The following is a 16,176-nucleotide window of genomic DNA, read 5'->3' as shown; positions in this document are numbered from 1 at the left end:
CGTGTTACTTAGATGCAACTTCCTGTTAGTACCACTCCCAACCAACCTGTCGCCTAGTCTGCCGCTGGGGGGAATATATTTTTGGCTGTAGAAGTGTATGTTCATGGGGCTGGTTTTGCAGGATGAAAAACGCTGGATAAACTGGCAGAAAAAACCCTACTGGCTATGCCTGAGGAAGATCCTCAAGTTCTTCACGTCTTTGATGGGAATCGAACCTGGGACACTCCTTCCCCAGGCATATGGTTGCAAGGTGCAAAGCCACTAGGTTGACCGTGCAGACAAGAAGTTTCACATTAATCCCACATATTTTCCTATCACAAAATTTTTCATCTTTTACTATTTATAAAAGATAAACTGTCGCATCCGTCTTTAGCTAGCATTTACCAGATATCCCTTGCATTGGAATCCCTGTGGTCTGTCAAAGAATCCTTAGGTTTTGGAATGCAGTTTGATATTCTTTGGGAAGAAAGGCCATTCTGTGGAAAAAAGAATTAATAAACATCAGTTATTTTTGATTTTTATGGCACAAAGATATCAAAGGTCATACTGCACCAAGACTTAGGTCACAGCAGTACATATGGTAAATGAATGGTAGGATAACCAAATATCCATGCCCCTGGCAGGATTCAAACCCATAGCTTCTTAGCTGGACAGCAGATATGCTAACCACTCGGCAAACCAGGCCAGCAATGAACATCATTACTACACTGAATACGTGAAACCTCAAAAGTCTGGTCTGGCACAGCATGATATTACACAATATCCTGTGGAGTGAAACTAGTCTTTTCCATAGAAGCAGTTTTAAATATGAATGCATTTTCAAAGAAAGTTGTGAAGCTCTTTTATCAGCCTAACCTGAAACATAATGACTGTCTTTCTCTCTCTCTCTCTCTCTCCCAAAAATTTAGGAGATTCTCATCTTATGTATATATCAAAAATAGATTTAATATTATTTATTTTTAATATTAATTTCTAGCAAGCGGTGACTGTTTTAAGTGGTAAACCAATTGGCATGTACCTAGCATTCCTGTTCTTTGATTTGCTTGTTGTTTCCACATGCACCAATAATGCACTATTATTTTCAGTGTGAAATATTTGTACTTTCTTTAAAGTTTATTACTATAGTTATCATGTAATTTTGCTGTTTTATAATTATTACTATTATTACGGGCAACTCCAGGGAGTCATTAGACTCATCGAGGGAGGCCCCAAATCATATTCATCACAACTATTTGACATTCATACAGTATCTATCATACCTCGCCTTAAACTCATTCACTGTCACAGCATCCACCACAGACTCAGGGAGCGCATTCCACTCATTCACTACTCTAAAAGTAAAGAACCCAGCTCTAACACCTTTACTAACCACACTTTTGTCCAATTTCCATGGATGTCCCCTAGTCCTCCCACAACCAGCCCTGTTCTCAAAAATATCTTCTGAATTAATTTTATAGAAACCCTTCAGTAATTTGAATGTCTCAATCATATCTCCCCTCCTCCGCCTATCAACCAATTTTTGCAACCCACAAATCCTCAACCTGTTCTCATACGGTTCATTCCACAGACCTGCTATCATCTTGGTCACTCGCCTCTGGATCCTCTCCACCTCCTCCCCATCAAGAAGAAACCTAGGTGACCAAATCTGAGCACAGTAGTCTAGATGGGGTCTTATCAAGGCTCGATACAGAGGAACAATAACCTGCTTGTCTCTGCTTGTCAACATATTCTTCAGTAACCAAGTGATTTGATGAGCTGTTTTGGTCACTTTTGCAATGTGTCCCCTAAATTTCAATTCCTTATCTACCAACACTCCTAAATCTCGTGCCTCATCAATTTCCTGGAGCACGGTTCCACCAATGCAGTAAACTGCCGCCAATCTTTTCGCCCCAAAATGCATAACCTTACATTTTGCCACATTAAACTGACATCCATTCTCCTTAGCCCAGACCTCCAATCTATCCAAATCATCCTGCAAAATTTTGACGTCATCTGCATTCACTATTGCCCTACCCAACTTCGCATCATCCGCAAACAAATGAACTGTTCCTCTCAGATCATTTCCTATATCATTTATGAACAAATTAAACAGCAGTGGTCCAAGAACAGATCCTTGTGGCACACCACTAGTCACAGGCCGTCTTGTGGACTCTACTCCCGAGTAAACCACTCTCTGATATCTCTCCGTCAACCACCCTCCTATCCATCTCACCAACCCTATGTCCATTCCCGTATGCTGCAATTTACTGATTAGAATTCCATGTGGAATCCTGTCAAAGGCCTTGGCAAGGTCCAGTAGAATCACCATAAACCCATTACCCTTATCCAGTTCAGCCGTCACTGTGTTATAATACGTGAGCAAGTTACTGAGGCATGACCTACCCTTCACAAAACCATGCTGTCCCCGATACAGTATCCCATTTTCTTCTATCCAATCTTGTATTTTCCTCTTGACTATTTTCTCTAAGACCTTGACAATGATTCCTGATATGCTAATCGGTCGGTAATTTACAACAGTAGTCTTGGAACCACCTTTATGCAGTGGAACTATTTTCCCCTCTTTCCACCCGCTCGGGACTAACCCAGACCCGAGACTCAAATTAAACAAAATGGTCAAGGGTACTGCCATTTTGCCACAGGTACCTTTAAAGATAAAATTAATTTCCACTAGTTCAAAATTAATTTCTACTAGCTAACTTCTAGAACAGAATGGACCACACAGTATAGAGGATCGCACCAACATTATACTTCTCCAGTGGAGCAATTTGCTATTTCTAGTACCTATCAAATAGAGCAATTTCATGATCTTGTAAACAGGCAACATTCTTATTAATTCTATTTAAAATATTTTTCATATATTTTATTTATTTAAAACCTCACCATATTAGGAGTAGTTGAGAAATCTCTAAAACCACACATGCATTCCCCAAGACCAGTAACTGCTGCTCCTGTAACTCCTAATTGGACATTGACAAAATCCTTCCCCTTCAAAGTAATTTCAAGAAAAGAACCAAATTTGTGAAGGATTGCAAGGGGAGAAAATGATACTTTTGAAGGAATAAAACATGAGTTATCCTGGACATTTTCTGTTAGCTGCAAAATAAAAGTCTGTTTTATATTTTCAATAACAACATTATAAATAAAGCATAAATACACATAATCACAAAAGAGAACCTAAATAGAATTTATATACCAAGTAATGATAAAAGATACACAGTTTTAAATCTATATAACTTATTTAAAAGTGTAAGAGTTTATCTATAGGTAATGCAAATTGCATAAGTCATATTTTCATATGGAGTTTCTTCTTTTTATACCTATCACACACAGTTAATGTATGCTCTGAGAATAGCAATCACAATAAATTAGCAAACTTGCCAATCTGACTATTCATTTACCCTCTAAGACAATGATAAACATTTATGTTTCTTTGCAGTCTGAATTATGAAAATAAATACTTGCAGAAGACTGGACCTCTTAGTAACAGAAAATTAATAAAATAGCAGATCAATATTATATATCAGTATACATTTTTATTTTATTTAAGCAATTACTAGCTCTTCAATTTGTCTTAAAAAGGCAGGATAGAGTTAACTGTAATTTTAGGATTTAAACATTTTGAAACAACACATGATATGGTATCAAGAGAAGCTCCTCATGCTGAAAACTGGCAGTCAGGATTGAAGGATGTATACAGGAAGATCATTTCATACTAAAGTGTAAGGATTTATTTAAGATGACATCATCATCTTAAATAAATCCATTTCTTCAATGCTCTTCAGACAAATTATTTTTACAATGTATTCTCAGTAGCAAACATACAGAACAAGTTATAGAATTCAGATACGTAGGCAGCTTTTTTTTTATAATGGCAAAATTAAATATGGAAAAATAACAGAATAAAGCAGAGTTAAGAAAGTAATATAAGACTGTTGATCATTTAAATAGAATGGGAGAGGAGAGGAGAGAAAAAGAGAGAAAGATAAACACTTTTACTAATCTCTCTCTCTCTTCCCTTCTTTCTCTCATTTCATTTAAATCACCAAACAATCTTATACTGTTGGCAAGAAGTCAAAGAATGCCCCTCCCCCATGGACAAGATGCATCATGCTATGTAACAAGTCATGTGTTTCTAGCAGCTATAAATTGGAGATATCAAGTCAGTGATTTAAATCGTGTCCAGATGAAATGACTGCAAGAAGGGAACTGAAGGAGTTTGCAAGAGGAGTTGTGATAGAATGCTATGTTGCAGGCCTATTTGTTCAGCAAACTGTTGACAAACTGGGCCATCCCAAGTCAACGATCAGCAATACAATACTGAGATGGAAGCATAGAGTCAACTGCAAGTGCCACTCACAGCGGATGACCCACCACACTCACTGAACATGACCATAAGGTGCTACAAAGGATAATATGTAAAAACCACTATTCATTGGCTGACACATTGAATGAAGAGTTCTGGGCATTGACTGGACCTTAATCTGCACAAAAACATTCAGAATTGAGGCTCACAACATAGGGTTTCCATGGTGGAATCCCAAAATGCAAGTCCCACATTACCCAAACCAACATACAGCATCATCTACAGTGATGCAAAGAGCATGTACAGTGGGATGTGGAAGAGTGGAAAGCTGTGTTATAGAGCAATGAATCATTCTACACCCTCTATTGAGCAGATGGACAGGTGTGGCTGATGTTCAGTGAACATCTCTTACCAAAGTGTGTAATCCTCACTATGAAATTCAGAGGCAGCAGTGTGATCGCATGGTCCTGATTTTTCTGGTTTGGCCTTGGACCTCTGTTTGTGGTGCGACAAACATTGAACTCCAAGAGAGAGATATCTGAACATTCTGGACAATGTGATGCTTTGTGGTGTTTCTATGGAACTGACTACTGTCTCTTTCAGCAAGGCAATGCACTGTGTCATAAGACTGCTGCTGTAACTGCATGATTTGTAGATAGGAACATCACCACACTTGATTGCCCTCCACAGAACCCTGATCTCAAATCTAATGAACATTTGTGGGATGAATTGGAGCATCAGGTGTGGTCAAGAGATGTCTACCCCATAACAGTCCAGGACATCATTACATGCCTACAGGATGGTCCAGAATTCATTGATCGCTATCGCAAACTTGTTTAAAGTTTTACCAGTAGGATTCCTTCAATTATGCAGCAAAAGGAGGTATATTATTAAGCGTCTTATTAACGTGAGTGCTATGGCTGTTTGTTCCTCACACTATGGTGTCCATTCACTTCTTTCCAATAAGTGTATACCAGATCTGCTTATACATTCTTGAGTATTAATAACATCAGGTCCTTTTCTGATATCTCTGCTTTTAGTAAGGTTTTGTGAACGATGCCATTTGTTTGTGCCTAATTTTCTTCAAAACTCATATCTGTGGTCTTTAGTCTAAATTCTTATTTCTAATCCAACTCTCAGATCTGCATGTATAAAATATTTTTTGGTGTTTTTGGCTGATTTCTCTCATCTTCCACATAAATTTATTCTCGCTTTTTTGACCATATTGTATTTATTCTCTGACCTTTTCCCAAAAAAAAGATGATCTGAAACTAGAAATTAATTTTTTTTTTATGTCATTCCCACCCACAGTATTTTGAAATGTATGACAGTGGTGAACTATAAGGGGCTCGCGCGAGCCCTTTGTTAAATTTTTCTGAAATTTGCGAGCCCCTTGTTCTTGTTTAATAATCTTGTATAACTAGAAAATACTACCACTGCAGAATGTATACATGCTACTATAATTGCTTCTTTAAATTCATATGGATTTTCTGATAACTATTTAAAAAATCATCTCATTGCATTTTTTTTCTGATGGAGCTAGTGTAATGTTAGGAAACAAATCAGGTGTTGCAATCAAACTTTTACAAAGATTTCCCAACATTGTGATTTGGCATTGCGTAGCTCATCGATAAAAAAAACATCAAAGAAATAAATAATTTTGAAATATTTATGGATAAATTATATGCTTTTTATCGTCAATCACCAAAAAATCAACAAGAATTAAATACGATTGCAAAACACTTTGGTATCGAAATTTTAAAGATCGACAGTGTGTTTGGACCACGATGGGCAGCTTGCAGTTTATGAATGGTTCTTGCTGTGTGTGTGTGTGGAGAAATTACTTAGCTTTATGAAAGAATTTTAAAACAAACAATAATATAAGGGCTTTTAAAACCGACTTCTCAATTTGGAATTTTTAAAAGATCTAGCATTAATGACTGATATCCTACAGGAATTATCATATCTGTCAGAAGCTCTACAAAGTCGCAATATAAATATTATGAGGGCTAAGTTAGCCCTTTTTTTTTTTTTTTTCTCGACCATGTGAGCCCTTTGTTAAAATTTCCATAGCTCACCACTGATGTATGGTACATTAGTACTGTAGGTAGACTATGAATTTTTTTTCTATTTTTATTCGTTACACACACACACACACACACACACACACACACAATGATGAGTTGTGATGGAGAGCTAAAATCATGAATGGTATGCTAACGGAGATGTGCAAGGAGAAAGGAGTGCAGTTTGTGGATGTATGGCATGTGTTTGAGAAAAGAATGAAATAATACAGGCATGATGGGTTGCATTTAAATGGCTTTCGAGTGAGTGAGTGTACTGGAGAATGTGTTGCTGGATGGAAGTACAGTGTGTGATGCGTGCAAGAGATCAGAAGAAAGAGATGAAAAGAAAAATCAGGAGAGTGGTATTGAAGAGACAGAGGTGCTTGGCAGTGAAAACAGTAGTAGTGTGAGATGAAGAGAGAATGGGAATGCAAGAGAAACAGGAGGAGCTCAGGTGGACAGGAAGACATGGCATAGAGAGAGAGAGAGAGAGAGAGAGAGAGAGAGAGAGTGGATGTTGAAAGTGGCAGCGAATGTGTGTAAGAAGATGGAGTATATAGGAATGTGGGTGGGGAATTTGAGACTGAGCAGATATACGTGGTAAATGGTGATTAGGAAGGTGTGGTGGGTAATCACAACCAACACATGGGATAGGACTAGTTATAGACCTAAAAATGGTTTCAGTGATTATAAGTAATAAGGGGGGATGAAATGGTTTCAGTGATTGAGTTTATTCACCCCAAAATCATTGGAATAAGTGAAACATGGTTGAATGAAGATGGTATCGTAACAGGAATAGAAATGGAAGGATACAGTATATTTCACGAGGATAGAAAGGGCAAGAAGGGGAAGTGATGCTGATGATAACAGGGGAATTAATTCTACATACGGTAGACATGAAAGAGGGAAAGAGTGGCAATGGTTATGAGGCAGTGTGGTGTAACATGGAGGTTGAGATGTAGCTATAGGCCTGGGAATGTGGAGGATGGTGAAGAATAAATGTATAAACAACTTGGATTAGTGAACAAAAGAAGGGAAATTATTATGGATGGTTTTAATTATAGTGGTATAAATTGGAATGAAGAGATAACAATTGGGAATTTGAATTTCTTGAGTTCTTGAGAAATAACTATCTCAGGCAACACGTAAAGGAGGTAAGTGAGGATCAAGAGTTCCAGATCTGATCATTTCATCAGAGGATGTAATTGTGAGAGGGGGTTTCACACTTTTCTCCAGTTGGTAAAAGTGATCATGAGGTGATCACCTGTGTTGTGGCTAGTCATATGCAGACTTTTGTGAGAAAAGGATATATGTGGAATTATAAGGCTGGTGATTAAGACAAGCTTAGGAGACTGTTTGGAGCTATAACATGGAACAAGGAGTTGAGTAGTAAGGAAATAAATGCTACATGGGAAATGACAAAGAAATACATAATAGCATCAATGTGTGACTGTATTCCGAAGGCCAAAAGGCTGAATAAGGTAGGTGTGAAATGGATGAATGTGGAGCTTAAGCATGAAATCTGGAAAAAGAAGATACATTGGAGGAAGTACAAGATGAATAATGGTAATAATCAGTTACACCAAGAGTATAGAGAACAAACCAGGAGAGTAACTCAGTTAGTAAGGAAAACAAAAATAGAATATGAGCATAAATTGGCAAATCAGACAAAGAAAAACCCTAGACAGTTTTTGAGATATGTGGCAAGCAGAAGGAAGAATGATCATGGTACGATGATGTTAATGGATGAAAGTGGTAGAATGGTAACTGCTGCAGAAGACATTGTTGAGATTATCAGTGATCAATTTATAAGGGTGTTTCATCCTGATCAAGGTGAAATCATGAGAAACTTAAGTGTAGAGGACATAGGAGGAATGACTTAATTGTGAGTGAGCAGGAGGTATTTGAGGAAATAAATAAACTTGATGTCAATAAAGCAATAGGATTTGATAACATAAACCAAGCATTTTAAGGGAATGTCCCAAGGAATTAGTAGTAGTAATGGCATGCCTGTTTAATAAAAGTCTTGCAACAGCACAGGTTCCAAGGGAGTGGAAGAAGTATAAAATTGTTGTGTTCCACTGCATAAAGGTGGTGACAAGGCTGTACCTACCAATTATAGACCGGTCTGTATACCTAGAGTTGTGGTGAAGGTACTGGAGAGACTGGTGAGAGGTAGGATACAGAAATGGGTTGATGACAACAGTATTTTCTGTAGTTATCAGCATGGGTTTCTTGAGGGGAGATCATGTTTCACTAATTTATGTACTATAAAAAGGTGACAAATATCTTGGAGAGAGGGAGATGCATATACAGTGGCGTACTTGGATTTTGCAAAAGCATTTGATAGACTTCCAGATGACAAGCTGGTAAATAAAATTGAAACAGATGAGATTGGATAACATACTTCTGAGTTGGATCAGTGACTGGCTGTCAGATAGGTATCAGAAAGATATATATGAGGATACGGTACCCCAAAGAGAAAGGTCACTTGTGGTGTACCATAGGGGTCACTTTTGGGACCATTGTTGTTCAATTTGTATGTTAATGATATTGGGATGGGTTTAATTAGTGATATGCTGCTGTTTGCAGATGATGCAAAACTGGGGAAAACTATGCAGAGTCAGACGAATGTTATTTCATCACAAGAGAACTTGAATAGACTGCATGAACGGGCAGGTAAGTGGAACTGTCAGTTCAATTTTTCAAAGTGTATGGTTCTGAGATTTGGTAAGCAATGATGAGATGTAAAGTATACACTTGGTGGGGAAACTTTAAAGAAAGTAAAGGAGATGAGAGTTCTAGGAGTGATGTGATGGTGAACAAGGACCTGAAATTCATGGGCCACAATGCACAAGTTGTGAAGACGTCACATCAGATAATGGCAATGATGCAGAGGATGCTGACATGCAGAAATAGAAAAGTTATGATGCCATTGTACAAGGCCTTGATCAGGCCTCACATGGATTATTGTGCACAGATTTGGGCATCAGGTTTTCATGGTGATGAGGATATGTTGGAAAGGGTCCAGAGAAGATTCACAAAGATGGTCAGTGGTCTCTAGAATATTGAGTACGAGGACAAATTGAGAGAATATAAGTTGCAGAGCCTCGTGAATAGGAGGAAGAGGGGAGATATGATTGAGACATAAAGGGTGTCCCAAAATTCACGCAAGATTTAAATTTAGCGCCATTTGTGCGGTAAAGTGTTGCCAACGAGGAAAAAAAGACAGCGTGACAGCTGACAGTTCAGGGTTATTAAAAATGGAGCGCTACACGAAAGAACAATGCATTTTCATTGTTGAGCAATATTTTAAAAATAATGAAGGTTTGGTAGCTACAGTTCGCAATTTTCGTACAAAATATAGTCGGAATAGTGATTTAACTTCATCAACTGTGAAAAGATTAATTTAAAAAATTCAAGGAAACTGGATCAATTAGTGATCTTATACACTCTAGCCGTCCTTCACCAAGTCATTCAACAGAAAACATCAAAGCAGTTCGTGAGAGTGTTGCTGAGAGTCCAGGAACATCAATTCGGCACCGTCTTGAATTGGGCATTTCGAGAAGCTCCCTATACAGCGTAATCTCATGAAAGATTTGCATCTTTATGCTTACAAAGTTCAAATGACTCAAGAACTGAAGCCTACTGACCACACACAGCGAAGACAGTTCGTTGAATGGATTATGGAACAACAACAAGTGGATGCTTATTTTTCGAACAAAATCATCTTCAGCGATGAGGCTCATTTTCATCTTGATGGCTTAATTAATCGACAAAATTGTCACATTTGGGGTTCAGAAAATCCACGAGTGATTGTTGAGAAACAAATGCATCCACAACGTGGATGCATTTGTTTCTCAACAATCACTCGTGGACCAATGATGCCTCCAGAATGGACCGATGATGCCTCCAGCCCAAAATCCACATTGTTTGGTGTGGATTTTGGGCTGGAGGCATCGTCGGTCCATTCTTCTTCGAAAATGCGGCTGGTAAGGTAATAACAGTTAATGGTGCTCGCTATCACGACATGATAATCCAATTTTTTGTGCCTAAATTGCAAGATATGGATGTGGACGACGTGGTTTCAACAAGACGGTGCCACATGCCATACAGCCCGAGAAACAATTCAATTACTGCATGAGTCATTTCCTGGTGTGTAATTTCCCGTTTTGGTGATCAGAATTGGCCGCCCAGATCATGTGACTTAATGCTGTTGGACTTTTTCCTTTGGGGCTTTTTGAAGTCTAAGGTTTATGCCAACAAGCCCACGACTACCCACGCCTTGAATGAGGAAATTGAGCGCTGTATGGACAAAATTCAGCCACATTTATGCAAAACGGTCATGGAAAATTTTGACAAAAGAGTGCGTATATGCCAGCAAAGCCGTGGAGGCCATTTACCCGATATGCTATTCCATGCATAACCCTATACTGTATACTTTATGAATCAATAAGAAATTACAATTTTTAATTAAAAACCTGTGTTTTCTATCAAAATTACTTCTTGCGTGAATTTTGGGACACCCTGTATAAGCTAGTCAGGGTTGTTATCAGGTTGATGTGGAAAAGATTTTCATAGAATGAGGGGGGGTAGAACAAGAGGCCATTGCTGGAAGCTGTATAAGGAGGATGTGAACATAGGAGTGAGGAGCAGGTTCTTTGCATGGAGAGTGGAATGCACTGCCTGGGTATGATGTTGTGAAAGTAGACACATTAAATCAGTTTAAAGTACAGTTGAATGAGCATTGCATGCAATAGTGTGTACCTCCCATGATGAGCCTCTGACTCCATGGAGGTCAGATGTTAATAATATACATATCATCATCAAATTCCTGACATTTGCCATCAAGGGGGGTACACAGGATATGATAGTACTACATGAAAAATTTACATCATTACTAACTTTCTATCTATAATTTTCCTCCAAATCAAGCTGTTACCTGTCAATGCTCCAGCATTATCAGATGTTATATTTCTATCTAAGGACTTTTTACCGTATTGATCTACTTATATCTGGGTCTTCCCCCACCCCTGTTTTGAGAAAACTTGTTTTGCTGATCTTTCCTCTCCCATTCTGCTTAAGTGACCATACCACCTGAGATTAGCTCTGCTAACACATTTCTGGATGCTAACAACGTCAAGTTATTTCCTAATATCCTCGTTTTTAATACAATATTGTCATTGATGCCATCTGTTCATGCCCCTAATCTTTTTCAGGACTCTCGTATCTGCAGTCTCTAGTCTCTGGTCAAGTGTTTTACTTCTAACCCAGCTCTCAGATTTATTACTTAAAATTGGTTTGAACACTGTCTTGTATACAGCTAATTTAGTGTTTTGACTGATTTCTCTCTTATTCCATATACATTTATTCAGTTGACTTCCTACCATACCAGCTTTGTTGATTCTGTTGTCTATTTCCATATTTATTTTACCATCTTCACTAAAAATTGTGCTTAAGTAGCTGAAATGTTTCACATATTCTATAGGTTCTCCATTCAAAATACAGTTGATATATTGAATGCTTCTGCCTATTTTCATTGTCTTTGTCTTGTTATTGCTGACCTTCATTCCATATCTATTACAACAGTTATTCAATTTAGTCAGGGAATCTTGCAGACTTGAAGCAAATTCATTTAGAAGTATAATATCATCGGCATAAAGCAAAGAGCTGACATTAACATCACCAATTTTGATATCAGGTTTAATACCACTTTCCTTCATAACGCGATCTATATAGATAATGAATAACATCCTTGTCTGACACCAGATTTAACATTAAACCATTTTCCTGTACCTCCTTCAAATCTAACTGCTGAATTACAATTCAAATAAAGATTAAGTATTACTTGATATAATGCCCTATTGACACCATATAACTGTAGCATATTGAATAGCTTCTCTCTCTCTCTCTCTTGGCACCTTGTCATGTGCCTTTTTTTTTTTCAGATCTACAAAACTTAAACATAAATCTTTGTTATATTCCCATGATTTCTCAACTATTTGTCATAGTGAAGATCTGATCCTGACAGCCAAATAGAGGTTGTCAGGATTATTATTAATCTGTATTCTCTAAGCCAGCTTGTGCTCTTAGAGAACATTTGACACCATATAACTGTAGCATATTGAATAGCTTCTCTCTCTTGGCACCTTGTCATGTGCCTTTTTTTTTTCAGATCTACAAAACTTAAACATAAATTTTTGTTATATTCCCATGATTTCTCAACTATTTGTCATAGAGTGAAGATCTGATCCTGACAGCCAAATAGAGGTTGTCAGGATTATTATTAATCTGTATTCTCTAAGTAAGCTTGTGCTCTTAGAGAATACAGAGACAAATGTAAGAAAGTTAAACACTGTGTAAAACTAGCTAAAGAAAAGTCTTCCCATGATTTTTGTTTACCTAATTTTACACAGTGTTTAGCTTTCGTACATTTGTCTCTGTATTCCCTAAGAGCACAAGCTGACTTATTTGCCAGGAAATTTTAATAAGCTTTCTTCTTTTCCTACACTGCCTCTTTAACTTCCTGAGTCCACCATGGAGTTCTGATTTTTCTATCCTTGCAGACAACCTCAACACATACCTCTGTGGCTGAATCAATCAGTATTTTCTTCAGGGCTTGCCACAGAATCTCCAAGGTTTGGTTCCTGTTCTCAAGCTTTTTCATTTTTTCTTAAATAATGTATGTGTATTTTAGTCTACAGTTCATATTTGAGTACAGTTCATATTTGAGAGCTGCTCAACTGTTATTCGCTTTAAAACTTTCTTATACGAGAGTGATCTGAAAAGTTCTCGGCCTAACAATGAAAAAACGAATTTATAATTTCAAAATTTTTTTTTTTTTTTAACATAATCTCCCTTAAGACTAATACATTTATTCCAGCAATGCTCCAGCACCATTATTCCATCCCTGTAGTGGTTCTCAATAAAATCTACAAAATACCCCTCAACAGCTGTAATCAGTTCTTGATTCAAAGAAAAATGTTGACCAGCAAGGAAGACTTTTAGTTTTAGTAAAAGATAGAAGTCAGAGGGAGCCAAATCTGGAGAATAGGGTGGATGTTCCAACAATTCATAGTGCAGATCCTTTAATTTTCTCATTGCCAAAACACCTTTGTGGGCAGGTGCATTGTCCTGATGAAAGATGATTTTTTTCTTCTGCAAACCGGGTCTTTTCTCACAAATTTTTCGTCTAGTCTGGTTAAAAGATCGGAATAATATTCCACGGTTATTGTTTTACCCTTTTCAAGATAATTAATAGCGCATCCCAAGAAACTGATGCTATGACCTTTCCTGCTGATGGAACCGACTGTCTTCTTTGGCACTGAACAACCGGCTTCTCTCCACTGTTTTGACTGCTGTTTGGATTCTGATGTGTAATGGTGAATCCAAGTCTCATCCATAGCAATAAATCGATGCACAAAATCAGTTGTATTCTTGTTAAAAAGCCCCAAGCACTGTTCAGAGATTTTCATGCAAGTGCGTTTTTGATCTGCTATGAGCAAGCGCATCACCCATCTTGCACAAAGCTTTTTCATTTGCAATTCTTCATGCAAATACATCCAGCATGTTCTTTTGAAATGCCTATAGTCTCAGCAATTTCACACACTTTGACTCGCTGGTCATCCAATACTATATTGTGCACTTGATAAATGATTTCTGGTGTTGTTACACTTTTTGGACGTCCTTCACATGAATCATCTTCAAGGCTGGTACGGCCACGTTTAAACTCAGCAACCGATTTCTTAACTGTCAAAAACAAAGGAGAAGAGTGCCCATAAAATTTATGAACTTCAAATGAATTTCTTCAGACGTTAAAGCTTCTTTTACAAAGAATTTTAGATCCACATGATACTCAATTTTAACCATTTCAAGTGATATAGACAACACTTTTGCTTCAGACAGCTGTATAAAACAAACTACTTGATAGAATGACTTGCAATTTACATGGATGCTTATGACAGATGTACCAACTTAGAAAAAAAATCTTGCCGGAGTGTTGTCATCTATGATCGAGGCAGAGAACTTTTCAGACCACCCTCGTATGTTCTTCTTTTCAATATGAAATTAAATTTTATCCTGCTCAAGACTAAATAGTGATCACTTCCAATTTCAAATCCTCTGTACACTCTGGTTTCCTGCACAAGGGAGAAAACATCACTATCGACAATAACATAGTCAATGAGACTGTTCTTATTCCTTGCCTCTTCTCTCCATGTGAATTTGTGCACATTTTTATGTTGGAACATTGTGTTAGTAATAACCAGTCCACATCCTGAGCAGAAACCCAACAGGTATTTTCCATTATTATTAGCTTTGCTATTTTCTCCAAATTTTCCCAAAATATTTTTGTATGTCTGACAATCATTTCCCACTCTGCTATTTAAATCCCCAACAAGGACCAACTTTTCCTTTTTCATTTTGTCTGTTGCTTTCTCTAAAACTTCAAAAAATTCCTCCACTTCTACCTTAGTAAAAATGGAGGAATTTTTCATTCTATATATATATTTTTCAAATTTAATCTTACAATTTCATCTGTGAAAGTCCTCTGTGAAAATATTATTGTATTCTATACCTATGATTTTTTTCATCCTCAGTCAACTAAGTCATCATGTGATTACTCTCCCTCATACCCACCTCAATTTGCTCCACACATCCACAAACTCCACACCATTCCTCCAACACAACTACACAATTGCAGTCATAGTTATTTTGTCTCAGTTTGTCTTTATCACACCGTGACAGTAAACTCCTAACTTTTACTTTATCACCCTTCTTATTCTCTTGTACCATAACCTTTTCATACCTTCTTACATACCATACTTGTCACCTGCCAATCATTAGTGCCTGCCAAAATAATCGTCTCTTTAACCTTCCCTCTCTGCATCCTTACAGCATTGCTCCTATTCATCTCTCCCTTTCACGTCTGTGTATAATACATGTCACGCATTTTTCCAACCATTTAATCTCGCGTTTTGTTCTAAGAAGAACTCCATGTAAGCACGCTATTTCTTTCTCTCATTATTTTCAACTCGTTTTCTTCATCTTCCACCCTTTCATTCTTCCTGCCACTCTTACTGTATGCCCACTTGCCATCAACCATGCTATTCACAATTGCATTCCATCACATTCTGTTGTTTGACTCACCAAGTTAACAATAATAATAAGTTAACAAGTTAATAATATATAAAATATAATAATAAAATAATACATAACAAACACATCAAAATATAGTATATTCAATGCATACCCACCTTAAACACACATGTTGCTCTTTCAACAAATATTCCAAACTGAAATATTTGGTTTAGGTAATGCTGATGCTTCTCTCTCTCTGTATTCCCTTCAACTCCATCACCATCTTCCCAAGATGGGAGAATCTGAGGTACAAAAGACCATGCCCAAGAACCCCATCCAACAGTATCATCATTTTGATTTTTTTCATCTATTGCATAAGAAACAATACATTACTGAATAATCTTTTTCAATACAGAGAAAGAATAAATTATTTTATTTAAAACAATATGAAGAAATGCACTGTAGAACCATAAAAACATTCTTTAATGTATAAGAACTAAAACAACCCACACAAATTGGCATCATTATAATCCATGATATAAAAGTCAGCTTGGTACTTATGTTATCAGCTTTGCTCCTCGTAGACAGGCTTATACGTTGGTTATGCATTTCTAAATCACTTAGGGAATTGAAACAACATAGATCCGAATATAAATTAAATTATACTTTAATAGATATTTCTGATATTTCAGCAATGTCACATTGCCATTTTCTAAAGGAACTTACAAA

At 37.1% G+C, this 16,176-nt stretch overlaps 1 protein-coding gene across 1 annotated transcript in view; it reads right to left on the bottom strand.

Moving 5' to 3' along the window:
* Positions 1-16,176, bottom strand: part of Vps13B (vacuolar protein sorting 13B) — a 1,316,993-nt gene that overhangs the window by 1,250,334 nt on the left and 50,483 nt on the right. The window contains exons 4-5 of the mRNA XM_090406926.1: positions 15,624-15,814; positions 2,881-3,093 (exon numbers count right to left, since the gene is read on the bottom strand). Of these exons, the coding sequence (XP_090263052.1) occupies positions 2,881-3,093; positions 15,624-15,814 (404 nt within the window). The remainder of the gene's footprint in view (positions 1-2,880; positions 3,094-15,623; positions 15,815-16,176) is intronic.

This window comes from Typopeltis vanoorti, chromosome 17 (genome assembly GCF_054136105.1).
Source record: "Typopeltis vanoorti isolate ZY-2024b chromosome 17, IOZ_Tvanoo_1.0, whole genome shotgun sequence".
Lineage (NCBI taxonomy): Eukaryota > Metazoa > Arthropoda > Arachnida > Uropygi > Thelyphonidae > Typopeltis > Typopeltis vanoorti.
The sequence above is the reverse complement of the archived record's forward strand: the minus strand, read 5'-3'. Positions and strand labels throughout refer to the sequence as shown.